General features: G+C 43.6%; 2 protein-coding genes across 3 annotated transcripts in view; both read right to left on the bottom strand.

Moving 5' to 3' along the window:
* Positions 1 to 3,564, bottom strand: part of LOC115175161 (transmembrane emp24 domain-containing protein 10) — a 9,905-nt gene extending 6,341 nt beyond the window's left edge. The window contains exons 1-2 of the mRNA XM_029734395.1: positions 3,343 to 3,564; positions 2,439 to 2,559 (exon numbers count right to left, since the gene is read on the bottom strand). Coding sequence (XP_029590255.1) covers positions 2,439 to 2,559; positions 3,343 to 3,519 — 298 coding nt within the window. The 5' untranslated portion in view covers positions 3,520 to 3,564. The remainder of the gene's footprint in view (positions 1 to 2,438; positions 2,560 to 3,342) is intronic.
* Positions 3,565 to 13,173: 9,609 nt separating this feature from the next.
* LOC115175160 (proto-oncogene c-Fos) lies at positions 13,174 to 16,280 on the bottom strand. 2 transcript variants are annotated; one of them, XM_029734393.1, is made up of 4 exons: positions 15,941 to 16,280; positions 15,204 to 15,419; positions 14,262 to 15,036; positions 13,174 to 14,213 (listed from the first exon to the last, which is right to left on the bottom strand). In XM_029734393.1, exons 1-3 carry the CDS (start codon positions 16,073 to 16,075, stop codon positions 14,266 to 14,268), a joined length of 1,122 nt encoding a protein of 373 aa, XP_029590253.1. In that variant the 5' UTR covers positions 16,076 to 16,280; the 3' UTR covers positions 13,174 to 14,213; positions 14,262 to 14,265. The 2 variants fall into 2 exon arrangements, with proteins under 2 accessions (XP_029590253.1, XP_029590252.1); XM_029734392.1 differs by having other exon boundaries at positions 13,174 to 15,036.
* Positions 16,281 to 22,282: the final 6,002 nt, after the last annotated feature.

The following is a 22,282-nucleotide window of genomic DNA, read 5'->3' as shown; positions in this document are numbered from 1 at the left end:
TGGAGAGGTGTGAGTCCACCAGTTAGTCCTCTCACTCAAGCCCTTGTTGTTTCTTTGTCTTATGTTGCACTTTCTCCACATTTCCCAGGAATACTATTTAGTTACTGAAAATATCCAGAATATTTTCAGATTTCGTTATCAACAAATGTGGCGAAAAGTACAGTAAATGTAAAAAAGAAAGCACATAAATCAACAGTGTAATGTTTGCTTTCAGTCTTGTCAGGTGAACTGACAAGACATTTGGGTTAATAATTTTCCCATATCCTAAATGTTCCCTTTTCAACTGCTACCATGGTTATGTATTTTCAGATTTCTTCCGTAAGAAACATTTCAATTTAGCCCCATCCATGTAGACCAATTCCCCCCGAGTGTAAATGGTTATGAGTTGAAACAGCAGTGTTCCTTGGGGGAGGGAGGGGGGGGGTAGTCTCAGAACCCAGAACCAAATGTAGCATGTGCTGGCCAGCCTATAGATGTGGTAGAGAGGTCAATGGAACACAGAACCGTGGGAGGAGACAGAAGGAGGACTCCGGATTGGCGCACAATCAACAAATATGATAAAACAAAATCTGACATGATTTATGTATTGTAAAAGTCCCCCCCCCAATGTGGTTACTAAAGTCCGATTTGTGTGTGTGTGTGTGTGTGTGTATGTATGTATATATATATATATGTGTATATATATATATATATATATATATATATATTTGGCGGTTTTCTCTGCATAACATTTACAACTAGTACCTTTTTTTAGGTTTAGAAGAAGTGACTGCTAAATGCTAACTCCCATTCGTATAAGCTGGTTAGCATAGCTAGCATACAGAAATTGATGGTGGAGGTCAGTCGGTTTTTTTTTTAAACTAATGCAGTTGATTGTCAGGTAGGATGGGGAGCGTCGCTGCACAGCTATTTTCAGGTCTCTCCAGACATGTTCAATCGGGTTCAAGTCCGAGCTCTGGCTGGGCCACTCAACGATATTCAGAGACTTGTCCCGAAGCCACTCCTGAGTTGTCTTGGCTGTGTGCTTTGGGTCGTTGTCCTGTTGGAAGGTGAACCTTCGCCCCCAGTCTGAGGTCCTGAATGCTCTGGTGCAGGTTTTCATCAAGGATCTCTCTGTACTTTGCTCCGTTCATCTTTCCCTCGATCCTGACTAGTCTCCCAGTCCCTGCCACTGAAAAACATCCCCACAGCGTGATGCTGCCACCACCATGCTTCACCGTAGGGATGGTGCCAGGTTTCCTCCAAATGTGACAGATGGTATTCAGGCCAAAGAGTTCAATCTTAGTTTTATCAGACCAGAGAATCTTGTTTCTCAAGATCTGAGAGTCTTTAGCTGCCTTTTGGCAAACTCCAAGCAGGCTGTCATGTGCCTTTTACTGAGGAGTGGCTTCTGTCTGGCCACTCTACCATGAAGGCCTGATTGGTGGAGTGCTACAGAGATGGTTGTCCTTCTGGAAGGTTCTCCCATCTCCACAGATGAACTCTGGAGCTCTGTCAGAGTGTCCATCGGGTTCTTGGTCACCTCCCTGACCAAGGCCCTTCTCCCCTGATTGCTCAGTCTGGGCATGCGACCAGTTTTAGGAAGAGTCTTGGTGGTTCCAAACTTCTTCCATTTAAGAATGATGGAGGCCACTGTGTTCTTGAGGACCTTCAATGCTGCGAAATGTTTTCGTACCCTTCCCCAGATCTGTGCCTCGACACAATCCTGTCTCTGAGCTCTACGGACAATTCCTTCGACCTCATGGCTTGGTTTTTGCTCTGACATGCACTGTCAACTGTTGGACCTTGTATAGACAGGTGTGTTCCTTTCCAAATCATGTCCAATCAATTGAATTTACCACAGGTGGACTCCAATCAAGTTGTAGAAACATCAAGGATGATCAATGGAAACAGGATGCACCTGAGCTCAATTTCAAGTCTCATTGCAAAGGGGTCTGAATACTTATGTAAATAAGGTATTTCTTTTTTGTATATATTTGCACAAAAATAACTCTGTTCGCATTGTCATTATGGGATATTGATAAGGAAAAAAATATTTAATCCATTTTAGAATAATTTTGAAACAGTCAAGGGGTCTGAATACTTTCCCGAATGCACTGTACTTAATGTAATGCTTAGCATTACAAAGAGTGGCGAGGAGTGGAATGATAACTCAGACTGGTATTCAGGCTAGCTACTCATTTGTTAACAATCTGTCACAAGACACTACTCGTGGATGGTGTAATGCAGTTAGACTAGCAATTACATTCAGCAGTGACTGCTCTTTGCAAACATCTATGTTAAGGAGTAGCATCACTTTCCGTACCACAGAACAACAACTATACACATTATGCATGTCCCAAATGCCACCCCATTCCACATTTAGGCCACTACTTTTGACCAGGGCTCATAGGCCTGCACTTAAATAGGGAGCCATTTTGGGACATGGACTGACTTACCCATTGGTGACTTGCTCTCAAAGCACACTTCAAACATGTCATAATCCTCTGTTGTGAAGGCAAACTTCCCTTTCGTTGCATCTTCCTTCGAGTAGAGAATGTGTCCTGATGAGTCTGTGATCTAAAAAAAAACAGGTGACAATAACAAAATGACATAAAAAGGTAGAGAGATACATCATGTTATGACAGCTGCTGCATCATGTTAGTCGCTGTGAACAATGTTGTGTTTACTTAATTACGTGTGATGTAAACTCACAAACAAAATATGCTAACATTGTCAATGGGCAAATGATAGACCTATTCTAAATCCTGCGTTGCCTTTGCTGACATCCACATGATACATCTACAGCATGCTAACATAGCTAGCCTAGCTAGCAGGTTACACGTATCACAGAGTGGATGGAGGAGCTAAGACTGACGTGTAACATCCTGGACGTTCACCAACTCAACTGAAACATTAAACATTCAATTGGGTTAGCAACACAATAACAGTTAACTCTGATCTGCAAATCCTTTACACATGTAATACTTCATGAACTTGGTTTGAGAAATGTACAATTCTGCTATTAAAATTGTACAAACTATTTCACAGGGTAAGAACCAGGAAGGGTCTGTCACAGGCCCAACCAGGCTAACGTTAGCTAGCAAGCTAACCATAGCTAGCTACAAACTAACAACAGCTGTGAACAAGACGTTGAGCTAACCAGCCGTTATTGGACTGCAAATACACATAGATAACTCGTTGCGTTATCATATCCACGTATTGCATTTCGTTGTGATAACGTTACTTCTCATCGGGAAATATGATAATGACCAAACTACGTTTGGGCCTTCACTGCTAACAGTTAGCAGCTAACTAGCTTAGCCGAGCAACGTCGGCTACCGCCAACATCATCAAACTCGCCTTCAGGTTGATTTTGGTGTTGGTCTCGTCGTTGATGTCATACTCCCCCGTGACGAGCACGTCTTTGTGGATCTCTTCCCGTAGACATTTCCTTGAATTTACAGGTAGAAAGAAAGAAATCGAAAATACCGATTCAATGAGAACAGGTAAAAGCAATAAGGCAGCGAACCGAGCCATGGCTACAAGCCGAATAGAACACCAGCAACAGCTAGGTGGCTACAGCTCCGATAAACACCTCGGATTCTCCATAGCGCCGCAGCTGTCAGGGAGGGCTGCTGACAGTTTGGTCTGATAGAGAGATAGAGAGATAGATAGATAGATGGACGGACGGACAGACAGACAGACAGACAGACAGACAGACAGACAGACAGACAGACAGACAGACAGACAGACAGACAGACAGATAAAGCGCCTATAATATCCTATCTATTATAATTCGGCGGTGGGGGTACTTATATTTGTCAAGTGATTTGGCATATCCAAACTCTCCTTGAAACATCTGCAGTGGAGTGGGATCACAGCCCAGGTCACCATTGTACAGTAATTATGTTTAGTGCCTTGCTCAAGGTCACAGTCGGCTCCGGTATTCAAACTAGCAACCTTTCGGTTATTGGCCCTAACCTCGAGGCTACCTGCCACCCTTTATCTAGCTAGGCCTGTATTGGCCTCATTTGAAAATGTATTTGATCACTCTTCTGACAGTAGCTACGTTGCCTACCAGTTAACTGAAGAATTAGTTAACCATGTTTGGTGAAAAGTAGCATTTCATTTGATTACATAATGACCTAACTAACCAGAGGGTACAGTAAGTGGTTAAACCTCAACAGCATTACACAACAGGCCGTATCACATTCACAGTTACTGGGTATTCTGAAGATCCCCAAAGCTATTATTTTGTTGTCAGCAGCGGCTCAGGGACTACCCAATTAGGATTGATGGAGCTGTCCGGTTTCCAGGGAAACCTCCGCTTCCAGATCCCCTAGAGAAGACCCAGCACTCCAGTCGGCCAGCTAAGAGCAGAGGCTGTCACTGAGTGAACACAAATCATTGGACAGCTAAAGCTTTGTCTCCCACTGGTCTTACTGCTGTACGTCAATTCACCCCTTTGAATATGTCACTCTCACTGCCACCATTCTGAATTGCCATTACCCCTATGTTTGATGGTATTTAACCTCTATTTATCCAGGTCTCACTGATTAAGATCAGATCTATTTTACCACAAGAGAGGCCTGATATTTTGCTGTTTAAAATTCCCTACATGAAATTGCAGTGACCTGCCATTTCCACCAAAGACAAAGTAAAGCTACTGACCTTCCACTTCTACCAGAGTCATAGATACAGCTACTGACCTGCCTCTATAGAGCCATAGATAAAGCTACTGACCTGCCTCTATAGAGCCATAGATAAAGCTACTGACCTGCCTCTATAGAGCCATAGATAAAGCTACTGACCTGCCTCTATAGAGCCATAGATAAAGCTACTGGCCTGCCTCTATAGAGCCATAGATAAAGCTTCTGACCTGCCTCTATAGAGCCATAGATACAGCTACTGACCTGCCTCTATAGAGCCATAGATAAAGCTACTGACCTGCCTCTATAGAGCCATAGATAAAGCTACTGACCTGCCTCTATAGAGCCATAGATAAATCTACTGGCCTGCCTCTATAGAGCCATAGATAAAGCTTCTGACCTGCCTCTATAGAGCCATAGATAAAGCTACTGACCTGCCTCTATAGAGCCATAGATAAAGCTACTGACCTGCCTCTATAGAGCCATAGATAAAGCTACTGACCTGCCTCTATAGAGCCATAGATAAAGCTACTGACCTGCCTCTATAGAGCCATAGATACAGCTACTGACCTGCCTCTATAGAGCCATAGATAAAGCTACTGACCTGCCTCTATAGAGCCATAGATAAAGCTACTGACCTGCCTCTATAGAGCCATAGATAAAGCTACTGGCCTGCCTCTATAGAGCCATAGATAAACCTCCTGACCTGCCTCTATAGAGCCATAGATAAAGCTACTGGCCTGCCTCTATAGAGCCATAAAGCTATAGAGACAGTATATAGCTCTGGTTTTCAACCTGGGAGTGATGAGGGTAATAGAGCACTTCTAACCTGTTACGACCTGTTATGACCAGATACGAGCTGTTATGACCTCTCTTAATCCCTTGGTCCTATGACAAATGTCATTATCCGAGCCAGAGGTTTAGGATTATGACACTTGTCACTAGGAGTAGATGGCGGGATGACGCAATCGCGTCTCCACACCCTCTAGATAATGGCCCTCCCTATCTGAGACTGTGTCGGTGACCTTTATCGCTGGAGCTCCTGTACAAACAAACTACAAAGGGAGAGACTCTAGACATTGATACTGCATGACACTCAGGATGAAGCAATAGTGCTGTGGATACTGTATATAATACACTTCAACAGCAGAAACCAGACTGGTCATGCGTGGTAATTGCATTGTGACTTCCTGGAAAAGTTATATTTTTTTATATAGACCCTATATATGAATGTCATCAGAGGTCCAAATGGGTCTGCTTTCTTGTCTGTCTCGAATATGACATTGACGTCATCTCCTATGACAGCATGTATGAGAAATATGGTTAATTCATAGGAAATATTAACACGTGTTGCAAATCCCACATTGTCATTATACATTTATATATGAGACATTACCGACTGTGTGACCTGTGGTGTTTTTTACTGAGTGCGTGAATCTATTTAAGATCCTCCTCAAACAGAAATACAGTCACAGGAGAGGCTGAGGTTACTGCTATTGGATTTCTAACGAATTCCATCCACGGCCGTCCCTGTGGCTCAGTTGGTAGAGCATGGTGTTTGCAACGCCAGCACGGTGTGTGCAACGCCAGGGTTGTGGGTTCGATTCCCACGGGGTCCAGTCCAAAAAAAAGAAGAAAATGCATTAAATGAAATGAAATGAAATGTATGTATTCACTACTGTAAGTCGCTCTGGATAAGAGCGTCTGCTAAATTACTAAAATGTAAAATGTCCTGGGAGCTGAGAGGAACCAAACGATGAGGATGGAGCTACTGTGAAAATGGAGAGGAACCAAATGGAGATGCTTGTTGTCGTGGCACAAAGACGAACTGAACTCTCTCTACTTCACTCTATCTCTCTTTCTCTCCCTTCTTCTCTCTCTTCTCATCCCTACCCCACTTTCTATTTCTCTCTACTCCCCCTCTTTTTCTCTACCCCTCTTTCTATCTCTCTCTACTTTCCCCCCCTCTCTCCTTCTCCCCCCCTCTCTACCTCCTTGTCTTATCCTTTTCCCCCCTCTCTCCTTCTCCCCCCTCTCTACCTCCTTGTCTTATCATTTTCCCCCTCTCTCCTTCTCCCCCCTCTCTACCTCCTTGTCTTATCCTTTCCCCCCCTCTCTCCTTCTCCCCCCCTCTCTACCTCCTTGTCTTATCCTTTTCCCCCCTCTCTCCTTCTCCCCCCCCTCCTCTCTACCTCCTTGTCTTATCCTTTTCCCCCTCTCTCCTTCTCCCCCCCTCTCTACCTCCTTGTCTTATCCTTTTCCCCCCTCTCTCCTTCTCCCCCCCTCTCTACCTCCTTGTCTTATCCTTTTCCCCCTCTCTCCTTCTCCCCCCCTCTCTACCTCCTTGTCTTATCCTTTTCCCCCTCTCTCCTTCTCCCCCCCTCTCTACCTCCTTGTCTTATCCTTTTCCCCCTCTCTCCTTCTCCCCCCCTCTCTACCTCCTTGTCTTATCCTTTTCCCCCCTCTCTCCTTCTCCCCCCCTCTCTACCTCCTTGTCTTATCCTTTTCCCCCCTCTCTCCTTCTCCCCCCTCTCTACCTCCTTGTCTTATCATTTTCCCCCTCTCTCCTTCTCCCCCCCTCTCTACCTCCTTGTCTTATCCTTTTCCCCCTCTCTCCTTCTCCCCCCCTCTCTACCTCCTTGTCTTATCCTTTTCCCCCTCTCTCCTTCTCCCCCCCTCTCTACCTCCTTGTCTTATCCTTTTCCCCCTCTCTCCTTCTCCCCCCCTCTCTACCTCCTTGTCTTATCCTTTTCCCCCCTCTCTCCTTCTCCCCCCCCTCTCTACCTCCTTGTCTTATCCTTTTCCCCCTCTCTCCTTCTCCCCCCCTCTCTACCTCCTTGTCTTATCCTTTTCCCCCTCTCTCCTTCTCCCCCCTCTCTACCTCCTTGTCTTATCCTTTCCCCCCTCTCTCCTTCTCCCCCCCTCTCTACCTCCTTGTCTTATCCTTTTCCCCCTCTCTCCTTCTCCCCCCTCTCTACCTCCTTGTCTTATCCTTTTCCCCCTCTCTCCTTCTCCCCCCTCTCTACCTCCTTGTCTTATCCTTCTCCCCCCTCTCTACCTCCTTGTCTTATCCTTTTCCCCCTCTCTCCTTCTCCCCCCTCTCTACCTCCTTGTCTTATCCTTTTCCCCCCTCTCTCCTTCTCCCCCCTCTCTACCTCCTTGTCTTATCCTTTTCCCCCTCCACCCACCTATCCCTCCTTTTATGTTGTTCCTTTTTTCTCAGGCAGACGCTACTGCCTGCTTCCTCCCCTGGGTTGCAGCATCGACGCAGGTTGGCGTCAGAGAGTTCTAATTTTACCTTCTGTTGATGCTGATGTTAAAAGAAGCGACGAGCACCTGCTATTACTGCCGCCGCTCCTTCTCCTCGGGGCTGGCAAGGCATATTAATAGAGCGATGAATAACACACTGATGGAGCTGAGGACAAGGCATATTAATAGAGTGATGAATACATAACACACTGATGGAGCTGAGGGCAAGGCATATTAATAGAGCGATGAATAACACACTGATGGAGCTGAGGACAAGGCATATTAATAGAGCGATGAATACATAACACACTGATGGAGCTGAGGACAAGGCATATTAATAGAGCGATGAATAACACACTGATGGAGCTGAGGACAAGGCATATTAATAGAGCGATGAATACATAACACACTGATGGAGCTGAGGGCAAGGCATATTAATAGAGTGATGAATAACACACTGATGGAGCTGAGGACAAGGCATATTAATAGAGTGATGAATACATAACACACTGATGGAGATGAGGACAAGGCATATTAATAGAGCGATGAATACATAACACACTGATGGAGCTGAGGACAAGGCATATTAATAGAGTGATGAATAACACACTGATGGAGCTGAGGACAAGGCATATTAATAGAGCGATGAATAACACACTGATGGAGCACTGAGCACTTACGACATGAAGAGGATTGGGTCAATAGATCTAGTCTCTCATACGTCAAAACAAGGATGCTTGTGATTGAACCTGAGGAGTTCTGTCAAGAGATTTGAGCAGATATTTACCATCACGGCTAGAGGGAAAACTATACCATCAATATTGGTGCAGGGTTAGCGAGTAGCCTATAGCATCAATATTGGTGCAGGGTTAGCGGGTAGCTTATAGCATCAATATTGGTGCAGGGTTAGAGGGTAGCCTATAGCATCAATATTGGTGCAGGGTTAGAGGGTAGCCTATAGCATCAATATTGGTGCAGGGTTAGAGGGTAGCCTATAGCATCAATATTGGTGCAGGGTTAGAGGGTAGCCTATAGCATCAACATTGATACAGGGTTAGCGGGTAGCCTATAGCATCATCATTGGTACAGGGTTAGCGGGTAGCCTATAGCATCAACATTGGTACAGGGTTAGAGAGTAGCCTATAGCATCAATATCGGTGCAGGGTTACAGGGTAGCCTATAGCATCAATATTGGTGCAGGGTTAGCGGGTAGCCTATAGCATCAATATTGGTGCAGGGTTAGAGGGTAGCCTATAGCATCAATATTGGTGCAGGGTTAGAGGGTAGCCTATAGCATCAATATTGGTGCAGGGTTAGAGGGTAGCCTATAGCATCAACATTGATACAGGGTTAGCGGGTAGCCTATAGCATCATCATTGGTACAGGGTTAGCGGGTAGCCTATAGCATCAACATTGGTACAGGGTTAGAGGGTAGCCTATAGCATCAATATCGGTGCAGGGTTACAGGGTAGCCTATAGCATCAATATTGGTGCAGGGTTAGCGGGTAGCCTATAGCATCAATATCGGTGCAGGGTTAGCGGGTTGCCTATAGCATCAATATTGGTGCAGGGTTAGCGGGTAGCCTATAGCATCAATATCGGTGCAGGGTTAGCGAGTAGCCTATAGCATCAATATTGGTGCAGGGTTAGAGGGTAGCCTATAGCATCAGTATCGGTGCAGGGTTAGAGGGTAGATTATAGGATCAATATTGGTTCAGTTTAACCTTAACAGTTGGAATAAATCATTAAACTTCTCTGGAGTTTCGGAGTGCGTTTCTTTGGAAGAATACACATTGAGGGTACAGAGATAAGGTGAAGCAATAAAGAACCACTGTGAAACATATGTCTTTGTAACTATTGCACAAAAGGGTGTGCCTATGACAGAACAGTCAGTGAGAGCAGTACACTGCGTCTTTCAGTGTGTGATTGCCGACTTCCTCTCACCGACACGCCCTCCTCTCGTTCACTAGAGCACGCACAAAGCATTTCCTGAGCACAGTCATTGAGCAAACTGCCTCCATGAAGTATGTACAAGGGAAATATGGGGCCATGGGAAATGAACGGATGGGTTTGAATACGTGGCTGGTACTGGGGTAGGAAAGGGGGTGGATGAGAGTACATCAGTACATGAGAGTAATATGAAATGCTGCAATGACAGAGATGTGTATTATATAGGCCTAGGTATTATATGTCTAACATAGTTGTTGTTTATGCACCTACACAATTCCCAATCTGGCCCTCAATTCCAAATCTGGCCCTCAATTCCCAATCTGGTTTATCATGGCCACCTAATCATCCTCAGCTTCCAATTGTCTCATTCATCCCCTCTCCTCCTGCTGTAAAACGAGAATATGTGCTCAGTCAATTTACCTGGTAAAATAAGGATGAATAATAAATAAATCCCACCGGACTCTTCCTCTCTTATGGCCTATGGATCATGATATGGGATTCACATTTACATCATTCTCATACGTGCCTTGCTCAAGGGCACATTGGCAGATGTTTTATCTAGTCGACTCATGGGATTCAAACCAGTCTACCTTTCGGTTACTTGCCCAACACTCTTAATTGCTAGGCTACCTGGCTCCTGTAATGATAGGGTTGCTAGGCTACCTGGCTCCTGTAATGATAGGGTTGCTTGGCTACCTGGCTCCTGTAATGATTAGGGTTGCTAGGCTACCTGGCTCCTGTAATGATAGGGTTGCTAGGCTACCTGGCTCCTGTAATGATAGGGTTGCTAGGCTACCTGGCTCCAGTAATGATAGGGTTGCTAGGCTACCTGCCGCCAGTAATGACAGGGACTGGCGCCACAGAACTCCAAAGTCAAGTATAGCATAATCAACCTCCTACTCATCATGGCAGAGACCAGGGTTGGGGTCAGTTGCATTTAAATTCCAGTCAATTCAGGATGTGCACTGAAATTCCAATTCTCTTCAATGCTTTTCAGTTGGGAAAACTGGAATTTGATTTACTTTCTGAATTGACTGACTGGAATTGAAATTGATTTGACCCCAACCCCGGTACAGACTTCTAGAGGCAATCTGAGCTTGCAACTTTGCTGTCCTAATCCGTTTTCTTCTGGATTTTGTTTCTTTTGTTTAGTTTCTTTTATTTGGTTTTTATAAATGCTTGAGTAACTCTCCGCTGTTACTAGTTTTCCATATGAATGCAGAGACATTCTCTACAGTGTGACCAGACTGTGTGGCCTGTATACCCTAAAAAGACCCGAATCAGGGGAGACTAGAGTAGTCTTGTGGGGTGTATGAATAATGCAATAAAACATAGCTTTGCTCTTAAAATGGAAGTCTTCTTACCCAGACCATCACTCTAGTTCACTGTTATATCTGCCTGTGGTCCTACTCTGTCCATTATGCCCAGACTAGTAGACATAGTGTAGAGGTTTCTGCTTTCAAATGCAGCATTTCAAATATAGACCAACAGCAGCCCCATTTTCTTGAGAACTTTTCTTCTCTTGTTCAAATGTTAGACCAGGGCTCTCCTACCCTGTTCCCGGAGAGCTACTGTCCTGTAGGTTTACACCAGGGCTCTCCTACCCTGTTCCTGGAGAGCTACTGTCCTGTAGGTTTACACCAGGGCTCTCAAACCCTGTTACTGGAGAACTACTGTCCTGTAGGTTTACACCAGGGCTTTCCTACCCTGTTCCTGGAGAGCTAATCTCCTGTAGGTTTACAGCAGGGCTCTCCTACCCTGTTCCTGGAGAACTACCCTCCTGTAGGTTTACACCAGGGCACTCCTACCCTGTTCCTGGAGAACTACCCTCCTGTAGGTTTACACCAGGGCACTCCTACCCTGTTCCTGGAGAACTACTGTCCTGTAGGTTTACACCAGGGCTCTCCTACCCTGTTCCTGGAGAGCTAATCTCCTGTAGGTTTACAACAGCAGGGCTCTCCAGCCCTGTTCTGAGGTGTTCCTCAGATTTGTCCTGTTTACAAAAAAAAAATGCATATTACCAAGAAACCATTTCAGGCTATCAAACAAATTAGAGTAGCTAGACTGTCTGAAAATCTTTGCTGGCATATCTGCTGGAAAAGTTGACAGACTTTAGAAAAGCAAGCAATAACTAAATGTAATGAATAAGACTCAAATTCCTTTCAATCTTTTACTCAGATTTTAGCAGAGATGCAGAGAAGCATATTTTGTTTCTTAATAAAGAACCACAAGTCAGGATACAGACAGCTCAAAAAGTATGCTTAGATATGCAATAATATATATATATATATAGCATTAAGAATAATGATTATGGCTCTAGATTGCAGGAAAAAGCTGTTTCAGATGTTTGAAAAATGATAAATTCTCCAATTTTCTTAACGGGGCATAACCCCCCCGGACCCACTTCCAGCCATTCTCACATACCTTGTGCCCCCTCTTATTTATATGCAACACATTACATAAATCCCTTTAAGAGGGTCAGAAATAGATCTAAACATTCTGCAAGTGGATTTAGACTAAAATCCAGTCGTTTGATCATGCGAAAGCTGTAGCTGTGGTTGCTCTAATATTATCCGACATGGCACGTTGAGTTCCTGACTGGGACCTATAGATCTGTTACAGTAGCAGGCTAGACTGTAGTTATATCAAGCAGACGTGCATTTAGTCCTACTGACTGTAGCCTAAAAAGCATGAGCTTCATAAATGAGTGAAGAAATATTAGAAAATAGACCATCTACATGGTCCGACATTATTTTTGCTAGATTCCTAATAAATTACCTCCAAATGCGGTTTGCTGTGTGCATCTCCTGCCCAGAGAGAGAGAGGCTATCCCTAGTAGCCTAACGCATGAGGAAAGACGTCTATCTTTACCATTTTAGCGACATAAAGTTGCTGGAGCAAATAGATTGTAAAGTGCCAAAATAATTAGATTGCCAATGCGATTGAACTTCCATGCTCAACAAAAAAAAAAAAAGTATGTTCCACAAATAATTTCTGCCGGGTTGGTTGAGGCAGCAATAATCTATATTTGGGCACGGAAAAGAACGTCACAGCGTCAGCAGCGTCGTTGCCAAGTTAGAAAAAAAAAAAGAACAGTTAAAGCACGCACTGACGTCAGAGCGCTCTGACGTGAAGTCAACCTTAGCAACAGAGCTGTGGAACAATAAATACACAGCGCACGTAGAGCTGTAGACCACTACGTTATTAATGGACCAATGTTAGACGATTGTGTAACTGCCCCCTATAGAAAACCATTTACACTATAGTGTAACCAGTTATACATTTCAGTGCAAAATTGATGATGTCTCTGTGTGTGTATTTTTAAATACAAGGGAGCCGTGAATAAATAATTTAATATATTTATTCTTTCAACAGTTTATTTTTTTTACGTTTTTCAAAAGGTTCAGTTTGCTTTGTTTCCTTTTTTAAAACTGTAGTATAAAAATAATTTCAAATTTCACAACAAAAAAAAACGTTTTCACAGAAAACTTTCATACTAGGATAGACCAACCAGACATGGCTAGACAAGCACATCATGATTATAATTAAATATCACAAACATACAAGAAGCTCACATTCCATCAACCAGAAAACAAACAGGTCAAGATAACTATATTGCTCTGAACACAGAAACACAACAACTTCGTTACCTAGCACCATAAAAATCAACAACTATTTTGTCAACCCAAACTATTGTTTAATTAGTTAAACATGCTTTAAAATCAGCTACATAGTTGAAAGAGGCAAGTAAAAGCCTATTATAGTCCATACAAAACAAGGTAAACAAATATATTTTGCTTCCTGGTTGTGCGAGTCCAAGTCCATATCTCTGCGATCATTCTGCACATGGAGGAAGTGCTAAATGTGCTCTAGAGGAAATGGTGTTGTGTGGAAGAATGTGCATCCCAAATGCAATACTTTAAACAAGAGCCCTATGGGAATACTGCACTACTTTAGACCAGAGCCCTATGGGACACCTTATAAGACCCTGATCAAAAGCAATGAATATATAGGTCATAGGGTGTCATTTGGGACACACATACACTCCTGCTCACAGGGCTAGGCGTGTAGGGGAGCTGAGGGACTACGGTTCTCCTGCTCACAGGGCTAGGAGTGTAGGGGAGCTGAGGGACTACGGTTCTCCTGCTCACAGGGCTAGGCGTGTAGGGGAGCTGAGGGACTACGGTTCTCCTGCTCACAGGGCTAGGCGTGTAGGGGAGCTGAGGGACTACGGTTCTCCTGCTCACAGGGCTAGGCGTGTAGGGGAGCTGAGGGACTACGGTTCTCCTGCTCACAGTGCTAGGAGTGTAGGGGAGCTGAGGGACTACGGTTCTCCTGCTCACAGGGCTAGGAGTGTAGGGGAGCTGAGGGACTACGGTTCTCCTGCTCACAGGGCTAGGAGTGTAGGGGAGCTGAGGGACTACGGTTCTCCTGCTCACAGGGCTAGGAGTGTAGGGGAGCTGAGGGAGTCAGAGGATTGATCATTGCTGCTGCTCCCCCTCTGTTGGGCTACTCCACAGGTAGGCAAAGCCTCCGCCTCTGGATAGCTGAAGACGAAGGAAGATGTGTATGTGGTGCAGGCTGGGGTGCAGGTGACCACAGGGGTGCACAGGGGCTCAAAGTCATTATTGGCTGTGCTGTAGAGAGGCTCCCAGTCCTGGGTGTACATGGAGCTGGTCAGATCGACCTCGGGCACCGACCGGGCCGTCTCCATCTCAGTCTTGGAGAGGAGAGACAGGGACTCCTCCAGGCAGGCTGTGTCCAGGTCGGCCATCTTGACGTCGGAGACGGAGGCGGTGGAAAGGAGGGGGCTGCTGGAGAAGATTGAGGTGGAGAGGTTGGAGCTGGTGGTCGACGGAATGGAGGTAAGGGGAGTAGCAGAGCAGACGGAGCTGGAGACCATGCTTTGAGGCTGAGGTGGGGACAGCTGGATGGAGACTCCGTAGGAGTGGGAGGGGAAAACAGTGTCCATGTCAGAGGGGATCTTGCAGATGGGCTGGTGAGCTGCCAGAATAAACTCTAACTTCTCCTTCTCTTTGAGCAGGTTGGCGATGTCGTTTTGGAGAGCGGACTTTTCATCCTCCAGCTCGTCGGTTTCACCCTGCAGAGTGTCGGTGAGTTCCTTCCTCCTGTTGCGGCATTTAGCTGCTGCCTGCTTGTTCCTCTCTCTACGGAATCTTTTCTTCGCTTCCTCCTCAGGCGAAAGCTATAGAAGAAAAAAAACAAAAAACAGAAGAAAATGAATTCCCCACCATCTTTGAATGCAATGTGATCATTAAATCCAACATGCATTATTCTCCATATTCAAAACTAAAGTATCGTAAATGAATACAATGCTTCTAGATCAGGTCTAAGATCAGTTAAGATATTTACCTGTTCCGTTTTGGCTCTGCGCCCAGAGCTGTGGCCCTTGTTCCTCATGGCGCTAGTGTAGGTTGGGGGGCTGGCACTGTAGGGATGGACTCTGTGAGAAGGGGCCACGGAGGATACGAGCGGCTGATCCATCCACTGCAGGTCTGGACTGGCAGAGATGGCCGTGACAGTAGGGATGAAGGAGCCACTGGACACTGAAGTCAGGTCTGTGAAGTCCTGTTCGAGAATGAGGAGAGAATTCAGTCAGTACCGGAGTATTTCTATCCAAACAGGGTAGAGTACTAGGGTGGGTGGGTGATGCTGCTGAAGCAATGCACAGCATCATGTCCCTTCATGCATATGAATGAAGCCAGAGCAGAAGCAAGTCTGATGCTTTATTACACGTCAACATCAAGGCTATACTATAAGGAGACTTCATGCACTTCTAGTCTAAGATGTTATTGTTTATCTAATAAAATTACAGTAATATATATGATTACTGTAATGTTAATACACTATAGTACCAGTGCTTGACATGTCCTGAAATAATTGCTGGTACTCATTGTTTGTATTGCTCCACAATACCTTCCAGCTAATATTCTATATGAAGTACAGGAGCTACCGATGAGCTCCAACAGTATTACATTTGAGGTGTCAATACTCGATGAGCTCCTTCCCAAGTCAAGCGCTGACTAGTAGTACAGTTATCAATCACATTGTAACTAAGGTAATATGCCATAATTGATCGATCAACGTACCTGAGATTGGGGAGAGCCTATAGTGGAGTAAGATCCCGCAGGAGAGTTGTAGTAAGCCAGGTTGTCGCAAGCTGGAGAAGCGGTACTGCACCGGGAAGAGGAGTCACAATCCGTGTTGAAAGCCGAGTACATCATCGTTTCAAGAGATCACGAAGAAACTCGGTAAAATCCACACAAAAAAAAGCGTCGGCTAAAGTTGTCCAAGTCAAGTGATCCCTTTTTGTCAGGTTAGCTGTTGTTGATAGAGAGGCTTTGTTGTTGTTGTCGTCGTCTATTTCGTATCTTTGCGTTGTCTTTTTAGCTGCTAAAAGTTTGACTGCCAACTCTTGACAGTCCGCAGGGTTTTTATAGTTTTCCAACGGACTGGTGAGGAAATACTCATGACGCAGGCATGGATCGTACCTCCACGATCAGGGCGACATAACAACCGTTTTTTAAACATACTAAATACTCATTTTGACACTCGTAACACATTGGCATAGTGTAGAATAATTCAAAATATGTGATTTAACGTGCGTTTTGTTGTGTGTTTATAATATATAAGATATAAAAAATTAAATTTAAATTAGAACGTACCATTCCCAAGAAATGGAATGTTCCAAAAGGAGATCCCGTCGACGTCATTTACCTTATATGGTGTATCCTGTTAAATGGGCGTGCCCTGCTTGGAAACACCAAAACTATCCTGAGATCTGCTATAATTTACTGATAGTAACATAACATTATAATGTGACGACAACCAGTGTTGGTGAAGTTACTCTGAAAAAAATATATACACTGACTACACCCAAATCATATGGAATACTTTTATAATATTGAGTAGTTCAAAACATCCAAACTACTTTGTAAAATTTTTTTTTTTTTTAAAGTATCATATCTAAATCTGCAATGTCATAGACTACATATTGCAAGAACAGATCACTCTGGAGTCAGATGTTAACAGAATGTGTAATTTAGCCTATTAAACACATAAACTATGTTTCAAGTGAGAATTAATTGCAAGTTTTAATGTCACGTGCACAAGTCCAGTGAAATGCCTTTCTTGTCAGCTTTTAATCCAACAATGCAGTAATCAATATCAATATAGCACAAAAAAGAACACACGGTAAAACATAAACACACGAGAAATAAAAACAAGAAATGAGAAGAACACAAGAAAGGAAGAAGCTGTATAGAGGGTCAGTACCATATTAACACTGGACAGGGATACTGTAGAGGTAGATATGTATAGGGGTAAGGTGACTATATACAGGGTCAGTACCATATTAACAATGGACAGGGATACTGGAGAGGTAGATATGTATAGGGGTAAGGTGACTATATACAGGGTCAGTTACAATACCATATTAACAATGTACAGGGATACTGGAGTGATGGAGGTAGATATGTATAGGGGTAAGGTGACTATATACAGGGTCAGTACCATATTAACAATGTACAGGGATACTGTAGAGGTAGATATGTATAGGGATAAGGTGACTATATACAGGGTCAGTACCATATTAACAATGGACAGGGATACTGTAGAGGTAGATATGTATAGGGGTAAGGTGACTATATACAGGGTCAGTACCATATTAACAATGGACAGGGATACTGTAGAGGTAGATGTATAGGGGTAAGGTGACTATATACAGGGTCAGTTCCATATTAACAATGTACAGGGATACTGGAGTGATGGAGGTAGATGTATAGGGGGAAGGGGACAGGGATACTGGAGTGATGGAGGTAGATATGTATAGGGGTAAGGTGACTATATACAGGGTCAGTACCATATTAACAATGGACAGGGATACTGGAGTGGTAGATGTATAGGGGGAAGGGGACTATATACAGGGTGAGTACCATATTAACAATGTACAGGGATACTGTAGAGGTAGATATGTATAGGGGTAAGGTGACTATATACAGGGTCAGTACCATATTAACAATGTACAGGGATACTGGAGTGATGGAGGTAGATGTATAGGGGGAAGGGGACAGGGATACTGGAGTGATGGAGGTAGATATGTATAGGGGTAAGGTGACTATATACAGGGTCAGTACCATATTAACAATGTACAGGGATACTGGAGTGATGGAGGTAGATGTATAGGGGGAAGGGGACAGGGATACTGGAGTGATGGAGGTAGATATGTATGGGGTAAGGTGACTATATACAGGGTCAGTACCATATTCACAATGTACAGGGATACTGGAGTGATGGAGGTAGATATGTATAGGGGTAAGGTGACTATATACAGGGTCAGTACCATATTAACAATGTACAGGGATACTGGAGTGATGGAGGTAGATATGTAAGGTGACTATATAAAGGGTCAGTTCTAATACCATATTAACAATGTACAGGGATACTGGAGTGATGGAGGTAGATATGTAAGGTGACTATATAAAGGGTCAGTTCTAATACCATATTAACAATGTACAGGGATACTGGAGTGATGGAGGTAGATATGGACCAATAACCTGTATGCATATAGAATAGAATACTTTAGAAATAAGGGCATTATAGAACTATTGTGCAGATCATAAACAGAGAGGTATAATAATAAACAGTTGCTGAACTGAAGCCAACAACAACTCCTAGACTACGCATGTACTTTGGCCTAAGGTAATGTTTGTACCTGTTGGGCCTACCTGTGGAATCCAGGTGAGGTGATGGGAGGGCGTGGCAGTAAGTGGAACAACAGGTACAGAGAGATCCTTGATGAAAACCTGTTCCAGAGCACAGAGGACCTCAGACTGGGGTGAAGGTTCACCTTCCAACAGGACAATGACCCTAAGCACACAGCCAATACAACACAGGAGTGGCTTCGGGACAAGTCTCTGAATGTCCTTGAGTGGCCCAGCCAGAGCCTGGACTTGAAGCCGATCCAACATCTCTGTGTAGACTTGAAAATAGCTGTGCAGCTATCAGTCCAACCTGACAGAGCTTGAGAGGATCTGCAGAGAAGAATGGGAGAAACTCCTCAAATACAGGTGTGCCAAGCTTGTAGCGTCATAGCCAAAAAGACTCCAGGCTGTAATCGCTGCCAAAGGTGCTTCAACAAAGTACTGAGTAAAGGGTCTGAATACTAATGTAAATGGAATATTTACATAAGTAAAAACATGTTTTTGCTTCATCATTATGAGGTATTGTGTGTAGATTGATGAAGGGGGAAAAAAACAATTTAGTACGTTTTAGAATAAGGCTGTTAACTTAACAAAATGTGGAAAAAGTCAAGGCGTCTGAATACTTTCTGAAGGCACTGTATATCTCATATTTAATATATTATGTAAATGAAATTATTATATGATGATTAAATTCCGTGTTTATTGTTTGACTCAACAAGTCCTGAATAAGTTATAATAGTTGCAAAAAAATATACCTCCCCACATGTAGACTTCATAACAAACTTGGTTTATTCTGCAAAAGTTTTGATAAACATTCTTAAATAAGGAAAACATCACTCTCATAGACCAGTAGCCTGTATATTACAAGAGGGTTTCCCTCCCCTCCCCCCTCCCCCTTGTATTTAAATATGCAGTGTTGCCCTGGTTTCTGTTTTGTTGTCCCGGCAACGCCCCACCCCTTAGCGTCAGTGACGCTCCGGTTCTTTCAGAGCGGACCAATGGAATGTAACGCATGGTTAGTTGATAATTGTTTATTTAGGTAGCTAGAGTGATTGGCAAGACTCGACATACACAACATCGGACTTGATTTTAAAGCAATTTCAGATGTTTGTTATGAACTTGGAGTGAAATGCAGTTTATTTAGGCTATAGCATTGCCGTGGTTAGCCATATGTAGAAGTTGTAAAAAAGGTTTTAAACAAGGTTAGGCTATACTTTCCCACCAAATGGTTATACACAAGAGCAAGCTAATTGTAGCTGACCAAAATATGAAATGCTTGATTTCTTTTCTGCTGTCATCATATATTAATTTTGGCAATAGTTTTATGTGAGTTTTAATAGAAAAATATAAGTAAAAGCATTCCTTGTGAGCGTTCCCATAAGCGTAATCAATCATAATTTGCCTTTCCATAAATGTAAATTAAAAGTAAGCGGGATCGAATGAGTCCTTCCTTTGAATAATTGCTTCTAAATTCTATTCAACAGTGCACGAACAGTTCCGTATTCTGACTTCTCTTTCAACAAGGGTTTCCTCAACTTTGTCATCTGTCTGGTTTGTTGCCTAAAATGCCAATGATGTCATCTGTAGACCCTAATAAGCGTTTGGATCTAAACATAGAACTCCTTTCAAAGCATTTCTCTTAAGTGACCTGAGTGAAAACATTTACTTGACCTGAACTCAGGGGGTGTATAATTATGTCTGGACCTCATATCTATGCCCCTCACCCGACCCGTGACCTGGTGACAGAATGAAAGAGAGAAAAAACACCCTAATGAACTACCAGTAAATATTCAGGGGACGTGGCTGCTGGTAAACGTGAGGCATACCCTCTTTTGGCAGGTAGCCTAGCAGTTAAGAGCATTGGGCCAGTAACCGAAAGATCGCTGGTGTGAATCCCCAAGCCTGCAAGGTGAAAAAAATCTGCCATTCTGCCCTTGAGCAAGACAGTTAACCCCCAAACAGCTGCTCCCAAGCAGTGTTCCCTCTAAATTATTTCATCACTGAGCAAATGTCAGGTCTGCTGATTGCAAACTTGAGCATTGTGAAAATTCTGTGCAACTTTCAGTGTGCATTTACTGTGAACACTGAGGCTGTACCCACTTTAAGTTCGTTTTAACATTGGTCAAGTCGGCTACTGTGGCTATTTGATCATAATGTAGGCCTACCAGAGTGGCCTACCATCAAAAACAATGGAGAAAATGCATCCCATAATATTTTAACATGGAAATAGCTGTTCTATCGTTCAGCCTACAGTAGCAGCCAATGTGTGGTCTTCAATATAGGCCTACATTCCCTGAGATTTTGGAGAGAAAAAAACAGGCAGGGCTTGACATTAACCTGTTTATGCATTTGTCCTTCAGACAAGGAGGTGACTGAAAATTCTGTTGTTTGATGCAAGAAACCACTTTACTAAATAACATGCATCATTATCTCCATACCATTATTACAGAGAATCAGACAAATTATGATACCTTCTGCCTATTGGTTACTTAGCTTATTCAAGCCTGTCTCAAAATACAACACTGCCCCTTTCAGACGAAAAAAAAAATCTCTTTACCTGACTCCCTTTTCAAAGATGTATAGAAATACAGATATTTTCTGCTCTTGTAGGAAGCAATCACACCCCCATTGCTGACTACAAATGATATACAACTGGACTAATAACTCACTAACTAGCAAAGGATATGAACAAATGTACAAATGATCTATCATTCACAAACTAGCAGTATTTCTCTTGATTTGTCAGTCGGGATAATGGGATAATTAGGAGTACACTGCCATCTCCCATTCCTGGATTGAGGTACGTTTTCTGAGCCATATCTCATACCGGCTACACACTGTCCTTATCATGGCATCCTTGTTCCGCCTAGAGAGAGATTGTAATGAACATCTAGTCCAGGGGTTTCCAGACGTTTTCCTTCAGGCTTCCCTTCCAGGATTGAAGTACTACCCAATTTCTAAATTGCACCTTGTGCATTCTACTATTACAACTTTCAAGAGGAAATTGAAAGCTGGACTGAATTTTTAAGAAAAATAATTTTTGGGGGGGGGGACCCCACACAACCCACAGTTTGGCAACCACTGATCCAGTCAGATTCTGGCTATGCTACTTTTTATTTTTTATTTATTTATTTAACCTTAATTCAACTAGGCAAGTCAGTTAAGAACAAATTCTTATTTATAATGACAGCCTACCCCCGGGCCAAACCTGGACAACGCTGGGCCAATTGTGCGCCGCCCTATGGGACTCCCAATCACATCCAGATGTGATAGAGACTGGATTCAAACAAGGGACTGTAGTGACGCCTCTTGCACTGAGATCCAGTGCCTTAGACCGCTGTGCCACTCGGGAGCAAAACATGCTGCCAGTAATATCCTTAAAGTAGCTGTTGAGAAGAAGACCATTCATCTGAGCAAAGGAAGTGTCCCAAATGGCACCCTATTCCCTACAAAGTGGTACACTACTATCCTATGGGCCCCGATCAAAAGTTATTCTGCTGTCCCCATGGGATAACCCTTTTTGGTTCTAGGTAGAACCCTTTTTGGTTCCGGGTAGAACCCTTTTTGGTTCCAGGTAGAACCCTTTTTGGTTCCAGGGAGAACCCTTTTTGGTTCCATGTAGAACCCTTTTTGGTTCTAGGTAGAACCCTTTTTGGTTCCAGGTAGAACCCTTTTTGGTTCCGGGTAGAACCCTTTTTGGTTCCGGGTAGAACCCTTTTTGGTTCCAGG

The sequence above is a fragment of the Salmo trutta genome, chromosome 35 (genome assembly GCF_901001165.1).
Source record: "Salmo trutta chromosome 35, fSalTru1.1, whole genome shotgun sequence".
NCBI classification, from domain to species: domain Eukaryota; kingdom Metazoa; phylum Chordata; class Actinopteri; order Salmoniformes; family Salmonidae; genus Salmo; species Salmo trutta.
Note: the sequence above shows the minus strand (reverse complement) of the source record. Positions and strands in the feature narration are given on the sequence as shown.